Source organism: Bombina bombina, chromosome 3 (genome assembly GCF_027579735.1).
Source record: "Bombina bombina isolate aBomBom1 chromosome 3, aBomBom1.pri, whole genome shotgun sequence".
Lineage (NCBI taxonomy): Eukaryota > Metazoa > Chordata > Amphibia > Anura > Bombinatoridae > Bombina > Bombina bombina.
In genome coordinates, this window is record NC_069501.1 from 1,108,728,616 (window position 1) to 1,108,755,851 (window position 27,236).

A 27,236-nucleotide genomic window follows, 5' to 3' on the forward strand; every position below is an offset into this window, starting at 1 on the left:
TCCTGTGAAACCGCTGTATGGTCTTGCCCACCGGGCAGCAATTCAGTTTCAGGGTCTTGACAATCTTCTTATATCCTAAGCAATCTTTATGTAGAGCAACAATTCTTTTTTCAGATCCTCAGATAGTTCTTTGCCATGAGGTGCCATGTTGAACTTCCAGTGACCAGTATGAGAGAGTGTGAGAGCTATAACACCAAATTTAACACACCTGCTCCCCATTCACAACTGAGACCTTGTAACACTAATGGCTAATTGGGCACAATTTGGACATTTCCATATAGGGGTGTACTCACTTTTGTTGCCAATGGTTTAGACATTAATGGCTGTGAGTTATTTTGAGGGGACAGCAAATTTTGTTAAAGCACAGGCTTTACATACACTACTTAACATTGTAGCAAAGTGTCATTTCTTCAGTGTTGTCACATGAAAAGATATAATAAAATATTTACAAAGATGTGAGGGGTTTTCTCACTTTTGTGTGAAACTGTATGTGTAAGGTCTTTCACATGGGATACTGTATGTGTAGGGGGTCTTTTAAAAGGGATTCGTCTAGTTTCCAGATTCTGTCTTGTGTCTGAAATCTGGGCCAACTGAGTGTACAACTAATCATGGCATGGTCTGACCAAGTAAGAGGTCCATTCAGCACGAGTTTAACCCATTTCTGAGTGCTGGCAAATTGACCCAGCAGTACTTTGTAGATGCATACGTTAAGACAGAGGGTAATCATTTAAACTATGTTAGACAAAATCAGTCAAAATTGAGGGTTGAAAAGTATACAGGTCTCATGGACCATCTTCATAATGTAGCTGCAGAACAGGGTTTACTTCCAGGCAAAGCAGTTATACTTCCATCTACATTCCAAGGTAGTCCAAGAAACATGGTACAGAATTACCAAGATGCTATGGCTATTGTTAGAAAGTATGGGAAGCCTGCTTTTTTCATAACCATGACATGTAACCCAAAATGGTCTGAAATTATTGTTAATCAGTAAGAAGGTCAAGCAGTTGAATTTTGCCCTGATTTAGTGGCCAGAGTGTTTAATTTAAAACTTCAAGCACTTCTTGATGACATCACAAAGAAACATGTTTTGGGTAAACCAGCTGCAAAAGTTCATGTTATTGAATTTCAGAAACGTGGATTACCTCATGCAAACATTTTGCTTATTTTATCTGCAGAAGATAAGCCTAAAAATGCTGAAGTAATTGATAGCTTTATTTCTGCAGAAATACCTGAAATTGAAGTCCATCCCCGGTTACATGCAATTGTAACCAAGCACATGATACATGGGCCCTGTGGGGAGCAAAATCTAAGATCTCCTTGTATGGTAGATGGTGTTTGCTCTAAGCAATTTCCAAAATCCTTCCATGAAGAAACTTTGATAAATATAGATGGTATCCACGTTACAAGAGATCCACTGTTTTAATTGAAATAAATGGAAAAACTATTGATAACTCTTGAGTTGTACCATACAACCCATATTTGACATTAAAATACAACTGCCATATTAACATAAAAAGCTGTGCTTCCATAAAAAGTGTATAGTACATATTCAAATATATTTATAACGGGAATAACTGTGCTAATATATCAATTAAAGAATATGAAACTCTTCTTCATTATGAGATAACGTACTTTATGGATTCTCGAAAGGTCAGTGCTCCAAAAGCAGCATGGCGGCTTTTTGGTTTCCATATGCACCATCAATCGCATACCATTGGGCGATTACAAGTTCACCTTCCCGGAGAAAGTCAGTATATTTTACTGAATATAATATTGAAACTACTGTAGAAAGAACACAATTAAGAGACATAATTTTGACTGCTTGGTTTAAGTTAAACCAAGAAGATTTGTCAGTTCATGCATTTCTTTACACCGATATTCCTCAGCATTTTGTTTTTCAACAAAAAGACAACAAAATGGAAAAAAAACTGTACAAGATTGAGCAAATAACACCATTGGTCGCATGTACTCTGTAAATGTAACTTCAGATGTTGAGAGATTTTGTTTACGATTACTTTAACTCCATATTAAAGGAGCAACTTGTTTTGAAGATATCGAACAGTTGATGGAGTTCAAATTTACACATTTAAAGAAGCAGCTCAAAAACACTGTATTTTTGAAGATGATCAATCATGGGACTTAACTCTGCATGAAGCTGCAAGTTAAATTATGCCTCGACTGCTTAGAGAGCTTTTTGCTCATATTTGGGCTTTAGCATCTCCACCAAATGCTAAAGAGCTTTTTGAGTACAAAGAAAAACTTTTTGAAGACTTTTCAAGACACCCTGGTCACACACCAGTGTGTCAAAATTGTTTAAATTATGCACTTAGAGATATTCAGGATATCTTGATTGTTAATGGCAAACATTTTCAGGATTTTGGTTTACCAAATCCTCCAAACAATTTACCAGAAAATCCCAGAGATCTCTATGATGCTGGAGTCCAAATGAAGGCATCTTTTAATGATCTTCAAAGACAAAATTTTGAAGAAATCATTGCTGCATCAGAAAATGACACTTTACCACAAAGGTGTTATTTCCTTGATGGTCCTGGTGGTAGTGGTAAAACCTACCTATACAAGACTTGGTAGAGGACATTTAGAGGAAACAGTGAGGTCGCATTACCAGTTGCTCCAACAGGTATTGCTGCAAATTTACTTGAAGGTGGTCAAACATACCACTCGCAGTCTAAGTTGCCAGTTCCTTTGTTGGATACTTCAACCTCTTCCATGAGGCAAACCTCTAATGATGTGCAAATGATTCATACAGCAAAGATTATAATTTGGGATGAATCTACCATGTCTTCCAGTGATGCACTCCGATGCATCAACAAACTCCTTCAAGAGCTGATGAATAACAACAAACCTTTTGGAGGAAAAACAATTCTGCTCGGAGGTGATTTCAGACAAACTCTTCTTGTTGTTGCACATAGAAGTAGATCAGCTATAGTTGAAACCAGCATAAAATTCAATCCACTCTGGCATAAGTTTAAGCTTTTGAAGCTGACAAATAATGTAAGATCTGTTGATCCTGAGTTTAGCTCTTGGCTTCTAAAGCTTGGAAATGGAATACTCACAAACGAGCATGGGTTTCATGAAGATATCTTTGAAATGACATCTCAAATAATCTGCAAAGACTTCATTGTAAAGGAAATTTTTGGTTAACAGTTACAAGATTCTGATGCTTTTAAGTTTGCCAAAATGGCAATTTTATGTCCAAACAATAGTGATGTTGACAAGATCAATGAAGAAGTTCTTAGTTTGTTAGAAGGTGAAACCTCTACTTATTTAAGCACATGAATCACGATAAATCACAGACCTTCTAGAATGCCAATTCATAAGCTCAATCTTAAAATTGGTAGCATTATTATGCTTTTGCATAACCTTTAATACTAAGAGAGGTCTCTGTTATGGCACTAGATTGGTTGTGAAAGCTTTGCGGCAAAATGTAATTATTGCTCAAGTATTAACAGATACCGCTGAAGGGCAAAATGTCTTTAATCCTCGAATAGACTTATCCTCAAGTAATACAGAACTTCCTTTTATATTATGAAGAAGAAAATTTCCAGTTAAATTGGCATTCGCTATGACTATTAACAAGTCTCAAGGTCAAACTTTAGATAGAGTTGGCATCTATTTGCCTGAACCTATTTTCAGCCATGGTCAGCTATATGTAGCTTTCTCACAAGTAAAAAGCTCTGCTGATGTAAAAGTTAAAGTCATAGATGGACGAAAAAAGGCTACTTATTAACAGGAAGTGATGCCTGTTTTACAAAAAATGTGGTCTACAAAGAAATATACTCAAAGTAGACATAATTAAAAGAGCAGCAATTTTTGATATATTTAGGACAGCAGTCCATAAAAATATGGTGTTGTACACCTGTAGCTTAACTAATTATATGAAAGCAGACTTACCAAATATGGTATTGCTACATCTGTAGCCTAAAAAATAAATAGACTGCCCTCTGTGCAGGCTTATCGCCTAGTGTGTGTGTATATATATATATATATATATATATATATATATATATATATATTCATCCAGAAGTAAAAAGCACTCACCGGGTCTTTGTGCAAACAAACAAGTTTAATGTGACGTTTCGGGGTTACACCCCGTCTTCAGACAACTTCTTGTTTGTTTGCACAAAGACCCGGTGAGTGCTTTTTGCTTCTGGATGAATATGCTATACCTTTAAAAGCACCCCGGGCAAACTGGATTTTGACAAAGAGTGTTACTGTGAGTGCTTATACCTCTCTGGATACATATATATATATATATATTTATATATATATATCTAAAAGCAAAAAGGAAAAAGAAAGCGCACAAAGGCACCTACATAGTGCAAATCAATTTAATAATACAATGAAACAATTATATGTTAAAACAGTTCCCCCGTAGGGTGTCTACTCACAAGAGTCAACCTCAAACTTGTGAGGTATGTATGAACATGTAGATTGAAGTATCACTCAGGACAGCTTGCTCTATGTGTTTGGTCCAAAGAGTAAGGACAGTGAATCTCACTACCGGGTGTCACTATTGTTCCAAGAAATCTTGACAGCTCTTTCCCCGGTTTTGTTAAGTTACTCACGTCCACTCTGGCAAAAATTTTTCTTTGCTCAGTGCAATTCTCGCAAACAAATTGTCCGTAGAGTTCACCAACAGCTGATCGCTGACGAAGCGGTGACGTAACCGCGAAACGCGTAAGGCCACGCCCACCTTGCGTCTGTCGTTGCGGAACAGCTAAACAGCGATCAGCTGTTGGTGAACTCTACGGACAATTTGTTTGCGAGAATTGCACTGAGCAAAGAAATTTTTTTGCCAGAGTGGACGTGAGTAACTTAACAAAACCGGGGAAAGAGCTGTCAAGATTTCTTGGAACAATAGTGACACCCGGTAGTGAGATTCACTGTCCTTACTCTTTGGACCAAACACATAGAGCAAGCTGTCCTGAGTGATACTTCAATCTACATGTTCATACATACCTCACAAGTTTGAGGTTGACTCTTGTGAGTAGACACCCTACGGGGGAACTGTTTTAACATATAATTGTTTCATTGTATAATTAAATTGATTTGCACTATGTAGGTGCCTTTGTGCGCTTTCTTTTTCCTTTTTGCTTTTAGATTTCTACCTTACTCCGTGAGATTCCGGAGGATTATTAAGATACAGCAGCCAACACCTACAATCGATCTGCACTATTACGTGGGATCAAATTAAACTTATCCTTTTTTATATAAATATTTAATCTTGCCAGATACATTGTGATATCTTGTTGCTTGTTTTTATAAAATTGTAATATTTCATTGCACGCTTTTATGAAATTTTGAATTTTTAAACTTTGGATTTATTTCAATATTGTAGACATATTAAGCATACACAGTGTAGTATTTCAATATTTTAAAAAAAATTTGTTATTAAGAGGTTTATTTTAGAGCGCAGTTCAGTGTTTTGAAGGAAGGGTTTTTTCTCTTTCTCATACACGTTTTTTTGCCTTATATATATATATATATATATATATATATATATATATATATATATATATATATAAACACATTTGAGCTCTTCCCAGTCAAACACTTTTGAGCTCTTCCCAGTCAAACACTTTGACATAAACCCTATCCTCTTAAAACACTTTTATACATTTATTTAAATAATAAACATACATTTAAATGTTTTTCATGTGTTGCTCAATCAATTGAAAGTATATGGAGTGCTAAATGAATATTAGCCATGCTGAAGATTCTCTGTTTATTCAGTGTTTTCATAGACTTGTAATACTAATGCTAATCCTGCATTATTAATAACACATCCTTCATTATTAATAATTATCTACTTGTGATCTAGGTCATATTAAGTACAATTTTTTTATAATGCATCACCAGTGCTAAACTGAGAAATGTGTGATTGAGTAAAATTATGAGTAAACCTTGTATTATTAAAATACAATTAAACTGAGGTTTTCACACTGTAACCTTCTTAGAGGAAAAAATGCTGACTATCTATGAAAATTCTTACAGTCATTATCAGTCTGAAATATAATACATCTCATGCTTACTGGAAAAATATTAAACTGTATAAGCTAACAGATAGTGAATTCATTTAGCATTAAATACTATCCAGTTACTGAGTTGAATTAATTTCTGGCATTCAAATATGAAAGCTTCTTATGTCAAATATGCAAATCCTTGTATTATTTTTTTTTCTTTGCAAAGTTAATATTTAGAAACGTCTTCCAAATGTATATATTTTAACTTACAGTTTTTGTAAATGTTTCAGTTCTTTAAAGCTGGAACGTGGTAATTCAACGATGAAATTATTTGACAAATCTCTGTGAAAAATAAATATGGAAATGATTATTTTTCGAAATGAATGCCTTAAAATAAAACACAATTATCTTTATTTTTTTGTACAATGTACTGTTACTGATTATGCACATAAATGTAAATATGCAGATGTTACTAAGTCTGCAAATAACAATGCATGAACGTAAATGTTATCTGCAGTTATTCCTTAACAACAATCAAAATATGTTTGTGTGCTTGGACTGGAGTGTGTATGTATAAGCATGCATTTGTGTGTGTGTGTATGTGTGTATATCTATCTATCTATCTATCTATCTATCTACTGTATATATATATATTTGTATAACATTCATCCCAACATTTACTGGAGTCTATCCAAGACTGATAGGTTATGGTGCCCCACATGTGTTTTGTTGTTGAGCCTCAATCAGAAGGGAGCATCAGCTAGCATGTCATGAGTGGGGTTGTGTGGACCGTATGTTGCCTATGGTTGGGGAGTGTATGGAGTCAGGGCAGTCCTTAGAATTGCCATGGAAAACAGTACATTTTCCCTGAAGGGGAATCAAGGGGAAGGACACCACTACAGAGTTCCTACACTGTTACAATGTTGCAATATGTGGGATGGCTGATATGAGGGGGTGTGGAGTTTGAATGTGAGTGCACATGGCTCTACATGTCTGTGAGAAGAAAAAAACTACCACTAAAACAGTGATAGCTTTTACTAGTAGCATTTCTGTTAATAAAAACATGATTTATGGTCTTACATCATTGACTTCATTTAAATGGCAATTGGTTGCTCTAACCAAACAATATTGCTGCTATAATAGTTAATGCTTACATAATCTGAGATAGTGATATACAAGGCTTTATATTTTTGGACTTTTCTAATTGACAGACTTGAGGAAATATATGTTTATGGAACTTTTGTTGAGAAAATGACTTATACCAATTCTGTTCAATATTTTGGGAAAGCTGTGGAATGGATTGGGATCTGATGTCTAGCTCAGTATATCATAAAATCTAATCTTATGTGCCCAAATAACAACCTAAAAAGCAAGGATGCAGAATATATTATCCTAAACAGCAACAATAAACATGTGGTCATAGCAACAGAATAAAACTACAAACGTATAGGGCATTCTAAGGGCCAAAACATATCACAGAAGAGAAGATAGTTCTGTATATTTTAACTTTCTTTAAATTATTTACATTTGGTACAAATCTATGCCTTTCCTTATGCAACCATTTACATCTTTTAATGCATTTCATTTTTTATGTCTTATAAAATTAATGTATTAGTTCAGCAGCAGGAGTCTATGGCTAAAGCTACCTCACTACAGATAGAGGTGCAACTGGCTTTGTATAAGTTTAAAGAAATGTTATGGGCATATTTTCAAATGTTATGAATAAATGAAGATACCATTGAGAGTTCTCTCAATCCTGGTGGTCTACTTTCAGTTTAAAGAAAAAGTTGTTAACTGCAGCAAAATCATGAGCCCTGCAGATGCCATTAGAATTAATTTCTGCTTCATATCTATCATTATGTTTCTATAGTAACAATGCAGAACTAACTGTACTAATAATACCACTAAGGCTTTAAGATCACATAGTATAATGGACAGATTGGTAATATAGTAGATCCTCCACAGGCTGTTTCATTATTGGAACATTGAGAACTTGTTACATTAACCACTTTTCAACTTTCATCATTGCCTTCTGGTACTTTGAATACATTGTTCAAAGTTAAATTATCCTTTGGTTCCTTTCTGTTTTACTGCTATATCTTCAGACTTTTGTTACTGCAAATTGTATATTTGCGGGTAAGATATATACAAAAAAATATGCAAATAACTCACTTTCACCAAAGGTTATATTTATTTTTCACGAATTGTAGATACTTGAAGCTAAATTGTAACTGTCCAAAAATAATTATCATTACTTACACTGTTCTACAGTGTGTTATTAAAATTGTATTGTACTCAAAATGTGTCTCTGTTCAAATTAAAATCATTTTTTTTTTATTTATTTATTTATTTATTATTTTTTTTTTGGCATATTCTGTACTAACTTTTTCAGTGGATATGTAATTAAATGTTGTGAAAAAAGTCCTATATGTAGGTTTTGCTTTAAATTTACCACTCTTCTGTAGAGAGTTGTCATTATCTTATTTTACAAATTACTGTTCAAATATATTATTATATTTTTAATTCTTTATTGCATTCTGAGTTACTTTGGTATTGAATATGCTTCTCTTTTCGTTTTTGGCTTGTATATTCCATAATCAATCTTTCAAATACATTTAACATATGTATTTTTATTGAAAAAAGTATCAAAGTAGAATGAGCAATTAATGCAAGGCGTACTTATTTTAGGATATGTATAATCCTGGCATAATCAATACAAAATTAAATTTGAAAAAAAAAAAAGAACAGAAAAAAAAACAAAACAAAATAACCTTAAAAAGCTTACATTTCAGCTAAGCTCCTTAAAGATGTAAATGTATTTTCTTCAACCAAATTGATCAGGTTTCCACGTAAAAACCTAAGAAATAAAAAACACTGTTCCTGTTATATACCATAAAAACTAGAATAAATAATTTATTTTCAAAAATAAAAAATGTGTATGTTGAGCTTTGCAAAAGCAAATTATAGCATTTAGTAAACACAAGCAGATTTGAATAAAGACACACGCATGTATCCTATTCAATTATGGCACGTGTTGTAGCATCAGAAGTTCAATGTATTGGGTTTTTTTGCATAATTTTAAATCCTAAACCAATAATTTTTTGAATGGGATAATGACAGTACTAGTACTTGTGGATCAATTTTGTTTTCTGACCAAACATACAAGATAAAGACCTAGGAGTTAGATTTTGTCTTAGGAAAATTAAGGGAATGATCAACTCTGTCACCCATGCAAGGAAGTAAATTAAAACAAAAGTGAGTTCATCATAATTTTGTATAAATATTTTTAAAGGGAAAATAGTGTGATCTTGCTGCATTGAATATGTCTTGGTTATAAAAAAATCTGTTTATTATTTATAATATAATTTCAAGTAACCTATTACAAATATACACATGTAAAGGTGGTATTCACATCTGCATATTATATTTCTCCATAAAAGAGGGTACACACAACTAACTAACAGATAACAATGGAGAATCAAAACAACTACTGACAGACACAATGGATAAATAACTCCCAACTTGAAAGGGGTTAACATAAGTTGACTCCAAAACTGGCAGCATCAAAATTATATCCTCCTATTACTGATCCGTTATTATACACATAATTCTACCTATAAAACTTATACAGGGCAATACAATGTAAACAAAGTTAATTATTTTATTTTATTTGCTTTAAGTTATTTAGGAAATTTGACTTATAATTGATTGTTTTTATGATTACATATCTCTTTCTAAGGGCAATGGAATTTATATGGTAATATTCTTCTCACTATAATGCATAGCTGAATTTTACAAATATCATCCAAAATAATATTGCAAATTGTTCAAATTGTTTCATACTGCAGTCTGATCAAGATCGTCAAGTTATCACAGTGTCTAGTCTAAAGCATCAAATTATCCACCAGGAAAGCAAATGTATATTTGCCACCTTCTTGGACGTGAACCCCATACAAAAAAAATAGAATGAAATTGTGTTAAATGAATGTCTATTCCAATGTTGAAAATTAAAATTAATAGGCGTATTAGTAATTGGAATTAATGTATTTATAAACAAGGAACTTAGCAATACGTAATTTTACAATTGTGTTTTGATATGAGTTCTGCTATTGGCTCCTGCATCAACCCTTCTCCTTAGAGGTCGCCTTAGAAAAAGGCTTGCTTTGGAACTAAGGGGTGACAATGTCGGTCATAGAAGACGCATAAAGGATCTCAGATTGTTTTTGCCCTTTTGTGGTCTGGAAGCTCTAGCAAACTGTGAGATTGTGCAGAGGTTCAGGCTTTCAAGGCATTTAATTCTGAAGCTGTTTGACCAGATAAAAGACTATTTTGAGCCAAATACATTGAGAACATGGGCTATCCTTTCAGTATTTCATGGCCACCAGATAATTCCAATCATTTTCAAGGGTTGTGGTCGGTATAAATTAAATTACATTCTCTAGACATCTATGGACTGTATTAGACACATTGGGGCTGATTTATCAAATGTCTGTCCGACATGATCCGCTCAGCAGATCATGTCTGACAGACATTGCTGAATGCTGACAGCATGTGCTGTCTGGTGAACTGCTTGTGCAATGCTGCCTCTTGGGCGCTAGCAGGGGATGTCAATCAACCCAATCGTATATGATCAGGCGGATTGATGTCCGCAGCCTCAGAGGTAGCGGTCCAGTTAAGGAGCAGCGGTCTTAAGACCGCTACTTCATAACTGCTGTTACCGGTAACCCTGAAGGCTCACACGGAAACAGGGGCATCAGGGGTCATTCAACCCTTAATAAATCGGCCCCAATATACACAATATTGAAGAAACATTTTTGCCTCCCTGAAACACAAGCGGAATGGCAATCAGTGAAACTAAATATTTTTCATATTTCTAGTATTCCAAATCTAATAGGTGCTATAGATTTAACCCATATTTCTTTGAGATCCCCAAAAGAAAGAAAAGAAATGTACCACAAAAGAAAGCATTTTCACTCCCTTAATGTACAGATGATTTGTGATGCCTAACTTCGTATTATACGTGTTCATGCTGACTTCCCTGGTTTGTGTCATGACAACTATATTCTGCATCAATCTGAGATTGAGATGCCAGAGGTATGGCTAGTTGGTAAGGATAATATTTCTATTAAGTGTGTTTTATGTGTGAAATGTCTTGTCTGGTTTCAGATGTATATAGCTCCACCAGCATTTATATCCAATTTGACACAATGATATCTGGCTCCTTTTTTGATAAATTTTGGTGTTGGGCACTAATTTGGGCAGGTCGAAGTGACGCAAAGGTTATTTCTTTTTCTCACTTCTTATTTTTTAGCCATTCATAAATAGACACCATAGTTTAAAAGATACATTTAATCAACCCAAGGGTAGAGTTTTTATTTTACATTCTTATTTATAAATTGCTTCACACACACACAGTCATGAAATATGACATATGAAATATTAAAAAATATTAATAATTATTACAAATTATACATCCTGTAAAACATTCTGTTATATTCTATGGACTATTTAGAATATTCTACAGTATGTATAATAATTTTTAATAATTAATATTAACTTTTTTGAATATTTATATGTAGTATTTAAAAAACACACATAGAGGTTAGCGATTCTTCATGTGCGCTAAGCCGACACCGCTTAAGACCTAACGCTCAAAACACAAAGCTTGATACGCATATTTTACATTCCTATGTTCTTCACATAAGAATTTTTTTTTTTTTATTGTTCAATATGTATTTCTATATATATGTGATAATGTTAATGTAAAATAGATGTCTATACTTATATGTATATAGGAATACCAAACTGGTTAAACTTGTGGTGCTGTATAAAAGTTGGTACTGGTGAGTAATTCAGATGGAACACGTTTTGAGGAATCCTAAAACGTAGAGCACAACTGAAACATTTTGCTTGTGTGGTCTAAACTGACTCATAATAAATATGTATAATAAATAAGATTTTTTTTTATCTCAAGAGCGTCATTCCTGTGAACTGAGCACATTATTCAAATGAGAAGAGAAGATTCCAGAAGTAATGATAACTTGATAAACTATTTGTGAAATACTTGAATATATACAACAAATTTACAACTTTACAAGCTTTATTATTTTGAGGACTATATATTTAAGCCATGTCCAGATTTCAATTTGTTGGTCTGTTTTCAATATACTCCGGCCTATATTCACCCTTTATCATATTATGATTAAATGTATCATTATATGTCTTTAAAATGTCCTCTCAGTTGTATTCCATGTTACCATCATTTCAATCCAAAATAATTCCTATAGAAAAAAGCCTTGTGGTAGCTTGGTTAAATATTGCTTCTTTTTTATGAGCCATTCTGCTATTGATTGGCAGAATTGTGATACAAATTTAGGCTACACAATTTGCATTTTGTTATGGGGAGTGTGAAATGGGCATGAACAAAAACATTAAAGGGACCTGAAACCCCAAAAAAATATTTCATGATTTAGGTAGAAGATACACTTTTGAACAACTTTCCAGTTTACTTTTATTATTAAATTTGCTTTATTCACTAGGTATCATTTGTTGAAGGAGCAGCAATCTACTACTGTTTTCTAACCAAACACATGGGTGAGCCAATGACAATCAGTATTTATATGATGTCACCAATCAACAGCTAGAACCTAGGTTCTTTGCTGCTCCTGAGATTACCTAGCTAAACCTTTCACCAAAGGATAACAAGAGAAGGAAGCAAATTAAATAATAGAAGTACAATTGGAATGTAAAATCACATTCTCTTTCTGAATCATGAAAGAAAAAAAATGGGTTTTATGTCCCTTTAATCGTGTAGAAGAAAAAAAAGCAGTGCAAAGAGCACAAAACACTCCACATTTAGATATTAATTAATTTATTTATTTTTGTTAGGGTGGCCTTTGGTTCCTTTTTTACGTGTCTTACTTCAAATATTTAATTCTTTAATTCTTAATTGAGCGCATCTTTTTGACTGCATTAAAATTTTATAGTCACATCCTGGTTCCTTTAAAAATTCTACTGTATGATCTCAACCTTTGCATAACTTATTAAAATAGTATCTTATATTGTGCTACTCCAAAAATTCATCATAAAATGATTAAGATTAAGTAAAGTAGGAAGAAAGTACAATTATACTGCATTTTAAGGTAGTTTGATGCCCTTGGGCAAATCTATATAATATTCTGCACAATAATGATAGATAGTATGGAGAAAAAAAGCACACAGTAGGGAATTATGATAGCAATTGAATTAATTGTTGAGATCTCAGCTGGCTTTTTTTTACATAAGACTCTTCTTTATGATTAAATGAGAAGAGTCATTTGATTTAGAGTTAAAGAGATGACATTAGTTGTAGTAGCTTTCATATATATGAGTACAAAATCCTGCTGAAAACTATGAAAGTAACAACTTTCAAATGATTCAACTTCAAATAGTTTTTACTTTACAAAACGGAGATATGTTTTCTAACAACCAAATCATATCACTATATGTTAAATTGAATATACTTACAGCACTGTAAGTTCATCACATGTCATGAATATGGAACTATTCAATGTTCTTATCTGATTACCCTCAAAATCCCTAGATGAAAATAAAATGTACAGTGTTAAAATTTTTGTTTAATCAACAATCATTTAGAAATGAAGCCCTACCAATGTTAAGCAAAACTTACATCCAATTGATTACAGGCATCTTGGCACATATACTTTGTGGAAGAGCTTCCAGTGAGTTGTTTATCATTGATCTATATTGAAAAAACAGTGGAAATAGTGAAAATTAACTTAAAGATAATTGATGTCATCAAATTTTTAAAGCACACACTTTTCAAGAATATATTTAAATAAATGGTACTTATTCTTCTAAATTTTAAATGAACTATCCGAATGCAGAACTGATACAATCTAGTAATTAAAAAAAATCATAATTTAGAGGATTTAACCGCCCCTGTCTGCCCTAGCTCTCCTGATTGGAACAGCCAATATAATGCGAGCTCAATCCTATTGGCTGATTGGATCAGCCAATAGGATTGAACTTCAATCCTATTGGCTGATTGCATCAGTCAATAGGATTTTTCCTACCTTAATTCCGATTGGCTGATAGAATTCTATCAGCCAATTGGAATTGAAGGGACGCCATCTTGGATGACGTCACTTAAAGGAACCGTCATTGTTGAAGAAGACTCCGGATGAAGAGGATGCTCCACGTCGGATGTCTTGAAGATGGACCTGCTCCGCGCCGGATGGATGAAGATAGAAGATGCCGCCTGGATGAAGACTTCTGCCCGTCTGGAGGACCACTTCTGCCGGCTTCGTTGAGGACTTCGGCCCGGTCAGGTGAAGACTTCTCAAGGTAGGGTGATCTTCAAGGGGTTAGTGTTAGGTTTTTTTAAGTGGGGATTGGGTGGGTTTTAAAGTAGGGTTGGTTGTGTGGGTGGTGGGTTTTAATGTTGGGGGGGTTTGTAATTATTTTTTACAGGTAAAAGAGCTGATTACTTTGGGGCAATGCCCCGCAAAAGGCCCTTTTAAGGGCTATTTGTAATTTAGTGTAGGGTAGGGCTTTTTATTTTGGGGGGCTTTTTTATTTTATTAGGGGGATTACATTAGGTGTAATTAGTTTAAAAATCTTGTACTTTGTTTATTATTTTCTGTAATTTAGTGTTTTTTTTGTACTTTAGATATTTTTTTAAAATTGTATTTAATTGTATTTAGTTTAGGGAATTTATTTAATTATAGTGTAGTGTTAGGTGTAATTGTAACTTAGGTTAGGTTTTATTTTACAGGTATATTTGTATTTATTTTAACTAGGAAGTTATTAAATAGTTAATAACTATTTAATAACTATTCTACCTAGTTAAAATAAATACAAACTTGCCTGTAAAATAAAAATAAACCCTAAGCTAGCTACAATGTAACTATTAGTTATATTGTAGATATCTTAGGGTTTATTTTACAGGTAAGTATTTAGTTTTAAATAGGAATAATTTATTTAATGATAGTAATATTTATTTAGATTTATTTAAATTATATTTAAGTTAGGGGGTGTTAGGGTTAGACTTAGGTTTAGGGGTTAATAAATTTAATATAGTGGCGGCGACGTTGGGGACGGCAGATTAGGGGTTAATAAATGTAGGTAGGTGGCGGAGGTGTAGGGGGGGGCAGATTAGGGGTTAATAAATATAATGTAGGTGGCAGTGGGCTCCGGGAGCGGTTTAGGGGTTAATAAGTTTATTTAGTTGCGGCGGGGTCCGGGAGTGGTGGGATAGGGGTTAATAACTTTTATTTAGGTGGCAGGGGTGTAGGGACGGCAGATTAGAGGTTAATAAGTATAATGTAGGTGGTGTGGGCTCCGGGAGCAGCGGTTTAGGGGTTAATTAGTTTATTTAGTTGCGGCGGGGTCCGGGAGCAGTGGGATAGGGGTTAATAACTTTTATTTAGGTGGCGGCGGTGTAGGGAAGGCAGATTAGGGGTTAATAAGTATAATGTAGGTGGCAGTGGGCTCCGGGAGTGGTTTAGGGGTTAATAAGTTTATTTAGTTGTGGCGGGGTCCGGGAGTGGTGGGATAGGGGTTAATAACTTTTATTTAGGTGGCAGGGGTGTAGGGACGGCAGATTAGGGGTTAATAAGTATAATGTAGGTGGCGTGGGCTCCGGGAGTGGCGGTTTAGGGGTTAATTAGTTTATTTAGTTGTGGCGGGGTCCCGGAGCGGTGGGATAGGGGTTAATAACTTTTATTTAGGTGGCGGCGGTGTAGGGATGGCAGATTAGGGGTTAATAAGTATAATGTAGGTGGCAGTGGGCTCCGGGAGCAGTTTAGGGGTTAATAAGTTTATTTAGTTGCGGCGGGGTCCGGGAGTGGTGGGATAGGGGTTAATAACTTTTATTTAGGTGGCAGGGGTGTAGGAACGGCAGATTAGGGGTTAATAAGTATAATGTAGGTGGCGTGGGCTCTGGGAGCGGGGGTTTAGGGGTTAATTAGTTTATTTAGTTGCGGCGGGGTCCGTGAGCGGTGGGTCAGGGGTTAATAACTTTTATTTAGGTGGCGGCAGTATAGGGATGGCAGATTAGGGGTTAATAAGTATAATGTAGGTGGCGGCGGTTTCGGGGCGGCAGATTAGGGGTTAATAAGTATAATGTAGGTGGCATTCAGAACATCTGTAATGACGTAAGCATCAATCTGTGTCGGACTGAGTCTGGTGGATCGTATGTTACGTCACAAAATTCTACTTTTGCCGGTCTGTAGGGTTTGATAACTAAGGGGAATCAGGCTCGCCACAAATACGCTGCGGAATTCCAGCGTATTTGCGGTTGACAGTTTGATAAATAGATGCCAAAGAGTCAACTTTTTTGGGGGTGGGGGAATATTATAGTGCCAAGGGTGAAATGTGCAATATATATTTAGTAAAGTAAAAAATGCAACCTGTGTGAACTGTTAGTTGTTATTTAAAGGGTAATGAAACCCAAAATTTCTCTTTCATATTCAGATAAAGTATACAATTTTAAGCAACATTCCAATTTACTTCTATGTATCCGTTTTGGAAGGAGCAACAATGCACTGCTAGGAGCTAGGTAAATGCACCCAGTGAGCCAACAACAACAGGCATAATTGTGCAAGCACCAATCAGCAGTTTGCTCCCAGTAATATATTACTGCTTTTGAGCCTACGTAGTTATGCTTTTAAAAAAAGAGTTCCAAGACAATAAAGCAAATTAACTAATAGAAGTAAATTGGAAAGTTGTTTAAAATTGAATCTTCTTTCTGAGCCTTAGGGCACCATTTATGAAGCTGCGGTGGCAGCCTCAGAGCTCCTTCATTCATCAGAGCACTGCTTCTTAAACCAACTGTTATGTTGGACATCTCAATAACCCCAGACTTTTACAACCAGGGATATTGACAGCTCCTGCTCGCACAGGGCGTTGTTGCACATTAGCCGCAGTGTGCAATGATAAATGTGAGCAGCATATTATCGCCTGCTAGACCTGATGCCGGTGGACAGGGGTGAAAATGTAGGTCTATATTAAATTTGGGCATCAATCTTAATTTTGACTTTACTGTCCCTTTAAAAGAGCTAGAATAAACAGTTTCCAACTGTTTTAAGATACTTTCTTCCTATTTCTTTCAACTCTTTTTAAGCAAATATTTCATTATGCAAATTGTAATTATGTCAATGTTAAAAGTTGTCTTTATTAATAAATATAACTTCTAATTTCCTTATCTGTATTTAAATGAATAAAATAAATTAAAAAAATAAAATGACTGTCTATTCATTTCACATTTTTAGGTGTGACTTAAAGGTATAGGAAACTCAAAATTAATGAAACAACATAAAAAAGAAAGTGGGACTTCCACAATAAGAAATTCCCAAAAGTCTAGGTAAATCCAGCACAACTGTAGAATTGAATAAATACACACAAGCCTATATGTCAAAAACGATATAAATATTTATTAAATTAAATTAACTGTATGCACAAAACACACATTCACATTCATACAGTGGATCCCGCACAAAAAAGTGGTCTAAAGTACTGGCCAAAAATTATTATTATCTGGTGCACCAGGGAAAATAGACAAAAGGTAGTCCATTTAAGAATTGCAAATATTTTGTAATCCAACAGGTGCAGCGTTAATGCAAAAAGAATGCAGATATACAGTCCCCGGTGTATAGAGACCAGACACTTCAGACTTTAACCCCAAATGTTACTGTGTGAAGTAGTACGTTAAAGGCATAGCATAGGAGGAGCAGTGAACACTCGCGTCTTTATTCACAGGGGCTGTTTCCTCTTCAAGCAATAGTATTCAGTGCACAAATGCATATCACATATTCTACCTGTATTTATTCACGCGGTCGCTCCTCCTAGCTGCTTCACTCTCAAAGCGTCCAAACCTCAGGGGTAAGTCAACCTTTTACAGCAGATTCCCTGCTCATCCTGACTTACCCCTGAGGTTTGTACGCTTTGAGAGTGAAGCAGCTAGGAGGAGCGACCGCGTGAATAAATACAGGTAGAATATGTGATATGCATTTGTGCACTGAATACTATTGCTTGAAGAGGAAACAGCCCCTGTGAATAAAGACGCGAGTGTTCACTGCTCCTCCTATGCTATGCCTTTAACGTACTACTTCACACAGTAACATTTGGGGTTAAAGTCTGAAGTGTCTGGTCTCTATACACCGGGGACTGTATATCTGCATTCTTTTTGCATTAACGCTGCACCCAGTGGCGTAGCGTGGCTTGTCAGCGCCCAGGACAAGGCAAGAATTGCGCCCCCCTAACCCATTAGCACTGACTGAGTCTCTTCCACCAGTACAGTAGGGATTGGCAAATTTGCTTTGAATCTAGCCAGCTCAACAACTTAGGAGACAGGTTTTTGTTTTAAAACAAAGCTTTATTTTTAACAACAAAAATATATAATATATATAGAATTGTAAACTCTACATTCATCCTTAAAAATTAGGATTCAATATGGTTGCAGACAGCCATTACTTTATCATACATTGTACATTATAGAACTTAACAATTACATTTTTTTTTTTTTTGGTTTAATATTGAAACATAGGATTTCATTTTTAAAATACATCTGAGCCAGCATGCCAGGTTAAAAATGAATTTGAAATAAAATAATCGGCTTTCACTTATCTACATCTTGTATGTTTTATTTTACCCAGGTTAAAAATGAATTTGAAATAAAATAACCAGCTTTCACTTTAATCAGCATAGATCACTCTCACACTCTGGCATGCTGGCTGGCTCAGACTCTGGGTCCTTTGGAAGTTCTAACTTGGCTGGCTCGCTCACAGTGACTCTGGGTCCTTTGGAAGTTGTAACTTGGCTGGCTGGCTCAGAGTGACTCTGGGTCCTTTGGAACTTGGCTGGCTGGACCTGGGACGTCACCTGGGTAACGGTAGAGGCTAAGCTACATTTTGTGTGCGTTGCTATTTCCAATCCCCATTCCCCAGGGCCCAGGCAAAAACAGCAACAGGTCCTATAATAATTTAATTATAATTCTGGCTGGCAGTGGCACTGGTGGTCTGGTCCTGTTACGGACCCGGTGATGAGTTCGGTAATTTTGGTTGACACTATTTACCTTATCGTTGCAGGTGCGGCGTGCTAGTCAGTCTGACTCCACTCTGGCTCTGCTGCTCTGACTTCTTCCTCCCTCCTGACATGTGCACTGGGAGTGGGAGTGGACCGTGCTAACTAGTGACGTAAATGCTAGTCTAGCGTCAAGTAACGATCGGATAGGATTACACTAATAAATTATGATAATTAAATCATTACACAGCACGTCTTGACTTCAGTGTAGTAGACAGTTCACTTGAGAGACAGAACGGCTGGGCGCAGGCGCCTGTCAGATTTTTTAGCCTCCCTGTAGCGCCCCTGGGAGTGGGACTGTGACGGTCTACTGTCTTGAGATGGTGGGGACTCGGGAGACTGGGAGCATTTTGCGCCCCTCAGAATTATGCGCCTGGGGCGACCGCCCCTGTGGCCCCCCCCCCCCCACGCTACGCCACTGGCTGCACCTGTTGGATTACAAAATATTTGCAATTCTTAAATGGACTACCTTTTGTCTATTTTCCCTGGTGCACCAGATAATAATAATTTTTGGCCAGTACTTTAGACCACTTTTTTGTGCGGGATCCACTGTATGAATGTGAATGTGTGTTTTGTGCATACAGTTAATTTAATTTAATAAATATTTATATCGTTTTTGACATATAGGCTTGTGTGTATTTATTCAATTCTACAGTTGTGCTGGATTTACCTAGACTTTTGGGAATTTCTTATTGTGGTAGTCCCACTTTCTTTTTTATGTTGTTTCATATGTACTCTTCTAGGAAGCACCTGTTCTTAAGTGATTCAATTTATTAACCCAGTAGTGTGCAACTCGTTTTCTGTTTCTTTTTGTAAACTCAAAATTAAACTTGTATGATTCATATAGAGCATGTCATTTTAAGAAACTTTTAAATGAATTTCTATTTTCTATTATGTCCTTCATTATCTTTGTATTCCTTGTTGAAAAAGAATATGCGCATATCCTACACTAGCGGGAGGCGGAGCTACTTTCTGATTGGTGCCGGCACACGTTTGTCTCTTGTGATTGACTAACTAGATGTGTTCAGCTAGCTGCCAGAAATGCAATTCTGTTCCTTCCGCAAAAGATAACAAGAGAATGAAGCAAATTTTAAAATAGAAGTAAAGTGAAAAGTTGTTTAATATTGTATGTTCTATCTAAATCATTAAATAAAATTTCCTGTTCCTTTAATACATATTTATACATTACGTGTGGCACAATAAATTATCTAGGTCACATTTAAATCTATGCCACCTAAAGTAATGTTTGATACAAACTCGATTTTGGTTTCGATTACGAGTGGAGCGGTAACAGTTGCACTCAAGTAAAAAGGGGTTTATCATGGCTGTTTGCATGCGTCAAACTAATGGTCAAACTAAAAGCGCCATTTTCAGTCTTTGGAGGAGCCAATGTGAGGTTGAGCATGACAGGGCTTGCCGAATCTCTATATTTTTTTATTCAGCAGAAAGGATAAGACAACAAAATTCTAGTCAAGGAGAGACATGGGGTGTTTCAGTTTTCAGGACTGGAAAACCCAGAATTTTCAGACTTCATTTACAAAAAAAGGGGCAGAATAAATAATAAAATATACTGTTAAGTTGTTTTGCTATGCATAATTAAGCATTTTATTTTTCAATATTTAAGTGTTTACTCCTTTTAATGTAGGATCATCATAAAAAAAATCATTTTATTAGCAGATATAGTTTTGATCTATGAGGTTCACATTGATGATGTACTTTACAGCCTGGTTTCTCAACAGCCGGGCCGTGGCCCAGTACCGGGCCGTAATAGCCCTGCTGGTGGGCCCTGGCTTGTCATGCCCCCACTGCACACTCTTACCCCACTGCACACCAAGGGCAGACTGATACCAATCAAGGTCCCAGGAACACTGTCTCACACTGACCAAAATGTATTACATTTTATGCAAATGAACATGGTAGCCTCCCTGCCCTGCCCCCAACAGGCCCCTCAACCTCCAGAGCCAGGACCCCCAACATTAAGGTCCAGAGAAAGGGTACCCAACCTCCAGGGCCAGACCCCACACTCCATGGCCTTCACAGCGACAGACCCCCGCCAGGGCCCCTCTAAACCCACACTTTTTTTGCTTAGTTACTGATAGGGCAACTGAAAACTCCAGCTTCAGGAATGCACCAGGATCCGTGGAGATGCTATTTGTGGGCCCCCCTACTTGCTGGTCCCTCGGCCCAGGTCCTATTTCCCTGGCTGATCAGCCCGCCCCTGCTGTTCACTTATATATATATATATATATATATATATATATATATATATATATATATACCGGGCCCTGGACATGTCTAGCTAAAATTTACCGGGCCTTGAGGTCACTTTGGTTGAGAACCACTGCTTTACAGCCTTGAACAATCACCATAACTATATGCAGTTTTTTAGATGTATAAGTATTTCATAATTCTCTGCCTCCACATTGTAATAAGCAACAGTAACTTTACATAATGGGATACATAGCATATTAGTATAATAACAATGTAGCATTACCTACCAGGTAGTAGACAATTGCAATTCACAAAGTATTTTTTATAAACAGTAAAGAAAGCATAATTGTTTACTGCACAAGTAATACCTTATGATTTATGATGATATAAAATATTTAGGACGCATTAATACACCATTACTACTTCACTTCTTCACAGACTGTTGTTTTTGTTACCACCTGCCAGAGTCACACCTGCCTTACCAGGAACCCAGCAATCACGTGGCCGTCATTACAATAGATACAGATATTTTGGGTAAGCTCAAATGCACTATACTTATTGTTTAGAAACTTTTTGAAGCAGTGAGATTGTTTATATAACATATTTCACTTTGCTCTGTAATGTTTTTAGATGAAGGGAATGGTTTTTTCTAGAACATTAAACTAAATTAACTCTTTGTGACTCAGTCCTGAAAATGTTGATTAACATCATTACAAAATATAACAGTACATTTTTTAACAGTCCAATAGACCTGGACTAATAAGAAATTGCAGCAAATAAGTAAGCAATTTGGCTTTTTCCTACCTTTTATAGTTAGAAGAATAATAACTTTTTTTTTTTACTGGTAAACTATATATCTACCTAGCTAGTTTGGATCTGACTACCTCCTTGATTTGGCTCCTGTCTGTTACCTCACACATGTACACACACAAACACACACAACCACACACACACACACAACCACACGCACACACAACCACACACACAAACACCTTCCTCCCACACACACGCCTGTGCACACAAACACACACACACACACATTAAATAAACATTGTCATGTCTTAAAGACTAATATTGCAAGATAAAGTAAGAATATTTTTTACATGATGTAATATGAACTACATTATTTTTGAAAGAAGATAGATCGTACTTACAAGAAGAACAAAGACTGTAATCCTGTGAAAAGCTCCTGTGAAATTTTCATTATCGGATTTTCATCAAGGATTCTAAAAAGTGGTTTCAAAGTAAAAGAGTCATAAAAACTTTTTGACAAAGGATTTTTCATCATATCTGCTTCTTACAAACATTTCATAGCTTGATATTAATGCTTGAGAAGTATTATATGAATTCTCGTTCATGGCACCTAAATCCTATACTTTAAATCACTTGCATTTTCTCTGCTGTTGACCTGCCTTAGGCACTTCAAATTATGATGCCCCCCAGGTCTTTAACTTTAAATAAATTTTGTCAGGGTGTAACAGGACATTTTTTTCATGGCATTTCCAAAGTAAATATTCACCAGGGATTGTAAAATACTTGGTTTTGAAAAATAAATAAATAAATATATATATATAAAGGGCAGCTCAACATTCTGAAGATCTCCGGAAGACATCAAAATCTAAAGTGACATCTCTGCCTGTTCTGCCCTCCTACTCTTTTCTCCCTACAGAAGCCCTCGCCAGTACAGGCTTATAATGATTCCAGGGTTAATAGATAGATACAGATGGCTCATGCAAGTATGCAAAAAACACTGCCCCCATCCTCCCTAAATTTCCCCCTGCTTAGCAACCAAAAATATATATACATATATATACATAGTTGTACTAAACATTATTTCACTTAACTAATATAAATATTCAGGACTATATGCAATTAACATTTTCATATTTTTAAATATCCAATAAAATAATTTCAAATCATATATGATGATCATTTTTTCCATTTGTGTATAGGTCTCATAATTTTATAGAAACATATGGCTAGATTACGAGTTTTGCTTTATGACTCATAACGCTGCTTTTTCACTACCGCTGCTATTACGAGTCTTGTAGGTATAGCTGTACTGCACACTTTTTTGGCCGTAACGCAAGGTAACTACCGCAACTTTCAATGGGACTTCCATAGCGGCGGTATTACGAGTTTTGCCTGGGAAGCCAAAAAGTGAGCGGTATAGTCCATACCGACAAGATTCGTACGGCCATCTAAAGTCAATAGATATGGGTTTTGTGCTACAAAGCTGTAGCATAAAACTCATAACTAAAGTGTTACAAAGTAGACTAACACCCATAAACTACCTATTAACCCCTAAACTGAGGCCCTCCAGCATCGCAAACACTATAATAAAAATATTAACCCCTAATCTGCCGCTCCGGACATCGTCGCCACTATAATAAACATATTAACCCCTAAACCGCCATACTCCCCTCATCGCAAACACTAGTTAAATATTATTAACCCCTAATCTGCCGCCCCCAACATCACCGCCACAACTATACTAAAGTTATTAACCCCTAAACCTAACCCTAAGTCTAACCCTAACACCCCTAGCTTTAATATAATTAAAATAAATCTAAATAAAAATTACTATCATTAACTAAATAATTCCTATTTAAAACTAAATACCTATAAAATAAACCCTAAGATAGCTACAATATGAAATAGTTACATTGTAGCTATCTTAGGTTTTATTTTTATTTCACAGCTAAGTTTGTGTTTATCTATGTAGACTAGGTAGATTGGCAGTTTAGTTTAGGCTAGGGTTTTTTATTTTGGGGACTTTTTAATTTTGATAGGGCTATTAGATTAGGTGTAATTAATTTAAATATTTGATAATTTCTTTTTTATTTTGTGTAATTTAGTGTTTATTTTTTTCTTGTAATTTAGTTAATTGTATTTAATTAATGTAATTTATTTAATTTTAGTGTAATGTTAGGTGTTAGTGTAACTCAGGTTAGGTTTTATTTTACAGGTAAATTTGTATTTATTTTAACTAGATAGTTAGTAAATAGTTAATAACTATTTACTAACTAGTCTACCTAGTTAAAATAAATACAAATTTAGCTGTGAAATAAAAATAAAACCTAAGATAGCTACAATGTAACAAATAGTTATATTGTAGCTAGGTTAGGGTTTATTTTACAAGTAAGTATTTAGTATTAAGTAGGAATTATTTAGGTAATGATAGTAAGTTTTATTTAGATTTATTTTAATTATATTAAAGTTAGGGTTAGGTTTAGACTTAGGGGTTAATATATTTATTTAGTGTTAGTGATGTGGGAGGCCAGAGGTTTAGGGGTTAATAACTTTAGTATAGTGTTGGGGCAGCAGATTAGGGGTTAATAAGTGTAATGTAGGTAGGGGCGATGTCGGGGGTGGCAGATTAGGGGCTAATAACAGTAATGTAGGTGGCAGCGATGTTAGGGGTGGCAGATTAGGGGTTAATAAGTGTAATGTAGGTGTCGGCAATGTTGGGGGTGGCAGATTAGGGGTGTTTAGACTCAGGGTTTATGTTAGGGTGTTTTCTTTCCCCATAGGAATCAATGGGGCTGCGTTATGGAGCTTTACGCTCCTTTATTGCAGGTGTTTATTTTTTTAGCCGGCTCTCCCCATTGATGTCTATGGGGAAATCATGCACGAGCACGTAAAACCAGCTCAAAGAAGCGCTGGTATTTGTGTGCGGTTTGGAGCTCAACGCAACCATATAGCCCGCTAACGCAGGTTTTTGGAAAACCTGTAATAGCAGCGCTATTAAAAGTGAGTGGTGGAAACTAACTAGCAAGTTATTACCGAGCCACTCATAATCTGGCCGATAGAAATTTATGGGAGATAAGAGCCATAGGCCCAGTAAGTCTGCCCTATTTTTCTTTAATGTATAAACTTATCTAGTTCGTAGAATAGCCTTATGCTTATCCCAGTCATTCTTAAAGTCCCCAACAGTGTTTGTCATTACTACCTCTTGTGTAAGTTTATTCCATGGGGTAGATTTACCAAGCAGCGGATGCTGCTATCTACCCCTGTACTTTCCTGCTCGCTGGAAATGTAAGTTAAGAAGCAGCGGTCTTAAGACCGCTGCTCTTTAACTCGTCTGCCACCTCTAAGGGGGTGGACATCAATCAGCCTGATCGGATACGATCGGGGTGATTGACACCCCTTGCTAGTGGCCGGCTGGCCTTGAATGTGCAGGGGGCGGCATTGCACAAACATTTCACAAGAATGCTGTCGGCATTTATCCATGTGCTGTCGGCATTTATCCATGTGCGGAGGACATGACAGCGGATTATGTCCGCCCGCACATTGATAAATCTACCCCCATGAATCAATCACCCTTTCTATAAAGAAATGCTTTCAAAATTATGAGTTATACGTTTACTAATAAGTGAATTGCACAAAACTTTAAAAGGAAAACATGTCATGAGAGAAAAAAAAAGTTTACAAAAGCATAAGACTGTTGAATTATATTACATAATATCATAAAAGAAAACACTTAAGCAAGCGTTTTTGGATGGACTGGATATCATGTTGGTGAGAGGTTTCATTCCAAAATATCTACCAGGTTTTCATGATTCACAGGCATGAGAAAACACGGAAAATCGTTGTGGCAACTGCCAATAGCTTTGAATTAGATACTACATCACGCAAATTGTATGATGCACTATTTAAGTCATTAACAAATTTGAATACACCTCTTTGAGTTTTAAACAATATATGGTTTTAATGCAAGCACATTATTGGAATGACAGATGGAGTTTAAAGCCTGCTTGTATGCAGAATGATTTCAATTAGAATGTGAATATGAATATTTTAATCATGTTATACTGTCAACTATGCCATGGCTTTGTGAAGAATTTGTCACATGTGTGATATTTTGAGATAGTTTGTTTTGAGTTGCCATGGTAACAATGATTTCAGAAATAGTGTTATAAAGCATGTCAGCATGAATACAGATGATTTGTTAACATTTTATTGAGAATTAAATAATTTAAGAGTTCATAGTGTTTTGATGGTTGTGTAGTGGCAACTGTCTTTACATTAAAGGGACAGTCTAGTCAAAATAAACTTTCATGATTCAGATAGGACATGCAATTTTAAAAAAAACTTTCTAATTTACTCTTATCATCAATTTTGCTTTGTTCTCTTGGTATTCTTAGTTGAAAGCTAAACCTAGGTAGGCTCATGTCAGGGTAACTGTGAGTGTCATTAGATAATACACACACACACACACACATATATATATATATATATATATATATATATATGATAGGATAAAATAAGTATGTTATCTATTAAATATTAAACTTGGACATGCTTAATACCATTGCTAATTGCAAATCCATTTTTGTCAAGATTCTGAAGCTAGACTCAGAAATCAAAACCCCCTCTTTCTGACCAAATACACATCTCAGTGTTCAAAATCAGACATCTATCAAATTAGGAGATATACATTTCAAAGGTTTCCTGTCTGAATAAGTTGGTAATAAAGTGAGAGAGTCAGTCTGCAATAATCAATTCTTTGAAGCCCCCAACCTTACAGGAAAGGTAAACGTTTACAGTTAAATGCTAATTATTCCTTGAGCCTTATCAATACAAAGAATTCCAGATGTTGCATCTATATGAAAAGACCAAGAAAGTATTTTAAAACTTGTGTATTTTGAGAGCATGAGAGTTGAAATTTTGAGTTTGACTTATGTCCATAATTGACATATATATTATATTATATATTATATAGTTAATTGATTTTAATTGATTTAATTGTTGTTAATTTAGTTAATTTATTTAATTATAGTGTAGTGTTAGGTAACTTAGGTTAGGTTTTATTTAACTGGTACTTTTGTATTTATTTTAGCTATGTAGTTATAAAATAGTTAATAACTATTTAACAACTATTCTACCTAGTTAAAATAAATACAAACTTGCCTGTAAGATAAAAATAAACCCTAAATGTAACTATTATAGGTAAGT

General features: G+C 35.4%; 1 protein-coding gene across 1 annotated transcript in view; it reads right to left on the reverse strand.

Moving 5' to 3' along the window:
* RXFP2 (relaxin family peptide receptor 2) overlaps nt 1-27,236 on the reverse strand; it is a 215,758-nt gene that overhangs the window by 86,847 nt on the left and 101,675 nt on the right. The window contains exons 7-11 of the mRNA XM_053705563.1: nt 22,433-22,504; nt 13,654-13,725; nt 13,491-13,562; nt 8,770-8,841; nt 6,255-6,326 (exon numbers count right to left, since the gene is read on the reverse strand). Of these exons, the coding sequence (XP_053561538.1) occupies nt 6,255-6,326; nt 8,770-8,841; nt 13,491-13,562; nt 13,654-13,725; nt 22,433-22,504 (360 nt within the window). The remainder of the gene's footprint in view (nt 1-6,254; nt 6,327-8,769; nt 8,842-13,490; nt 13,563-13,653; nt 13,726-22,432; nt 22,505-27,236) is intronic.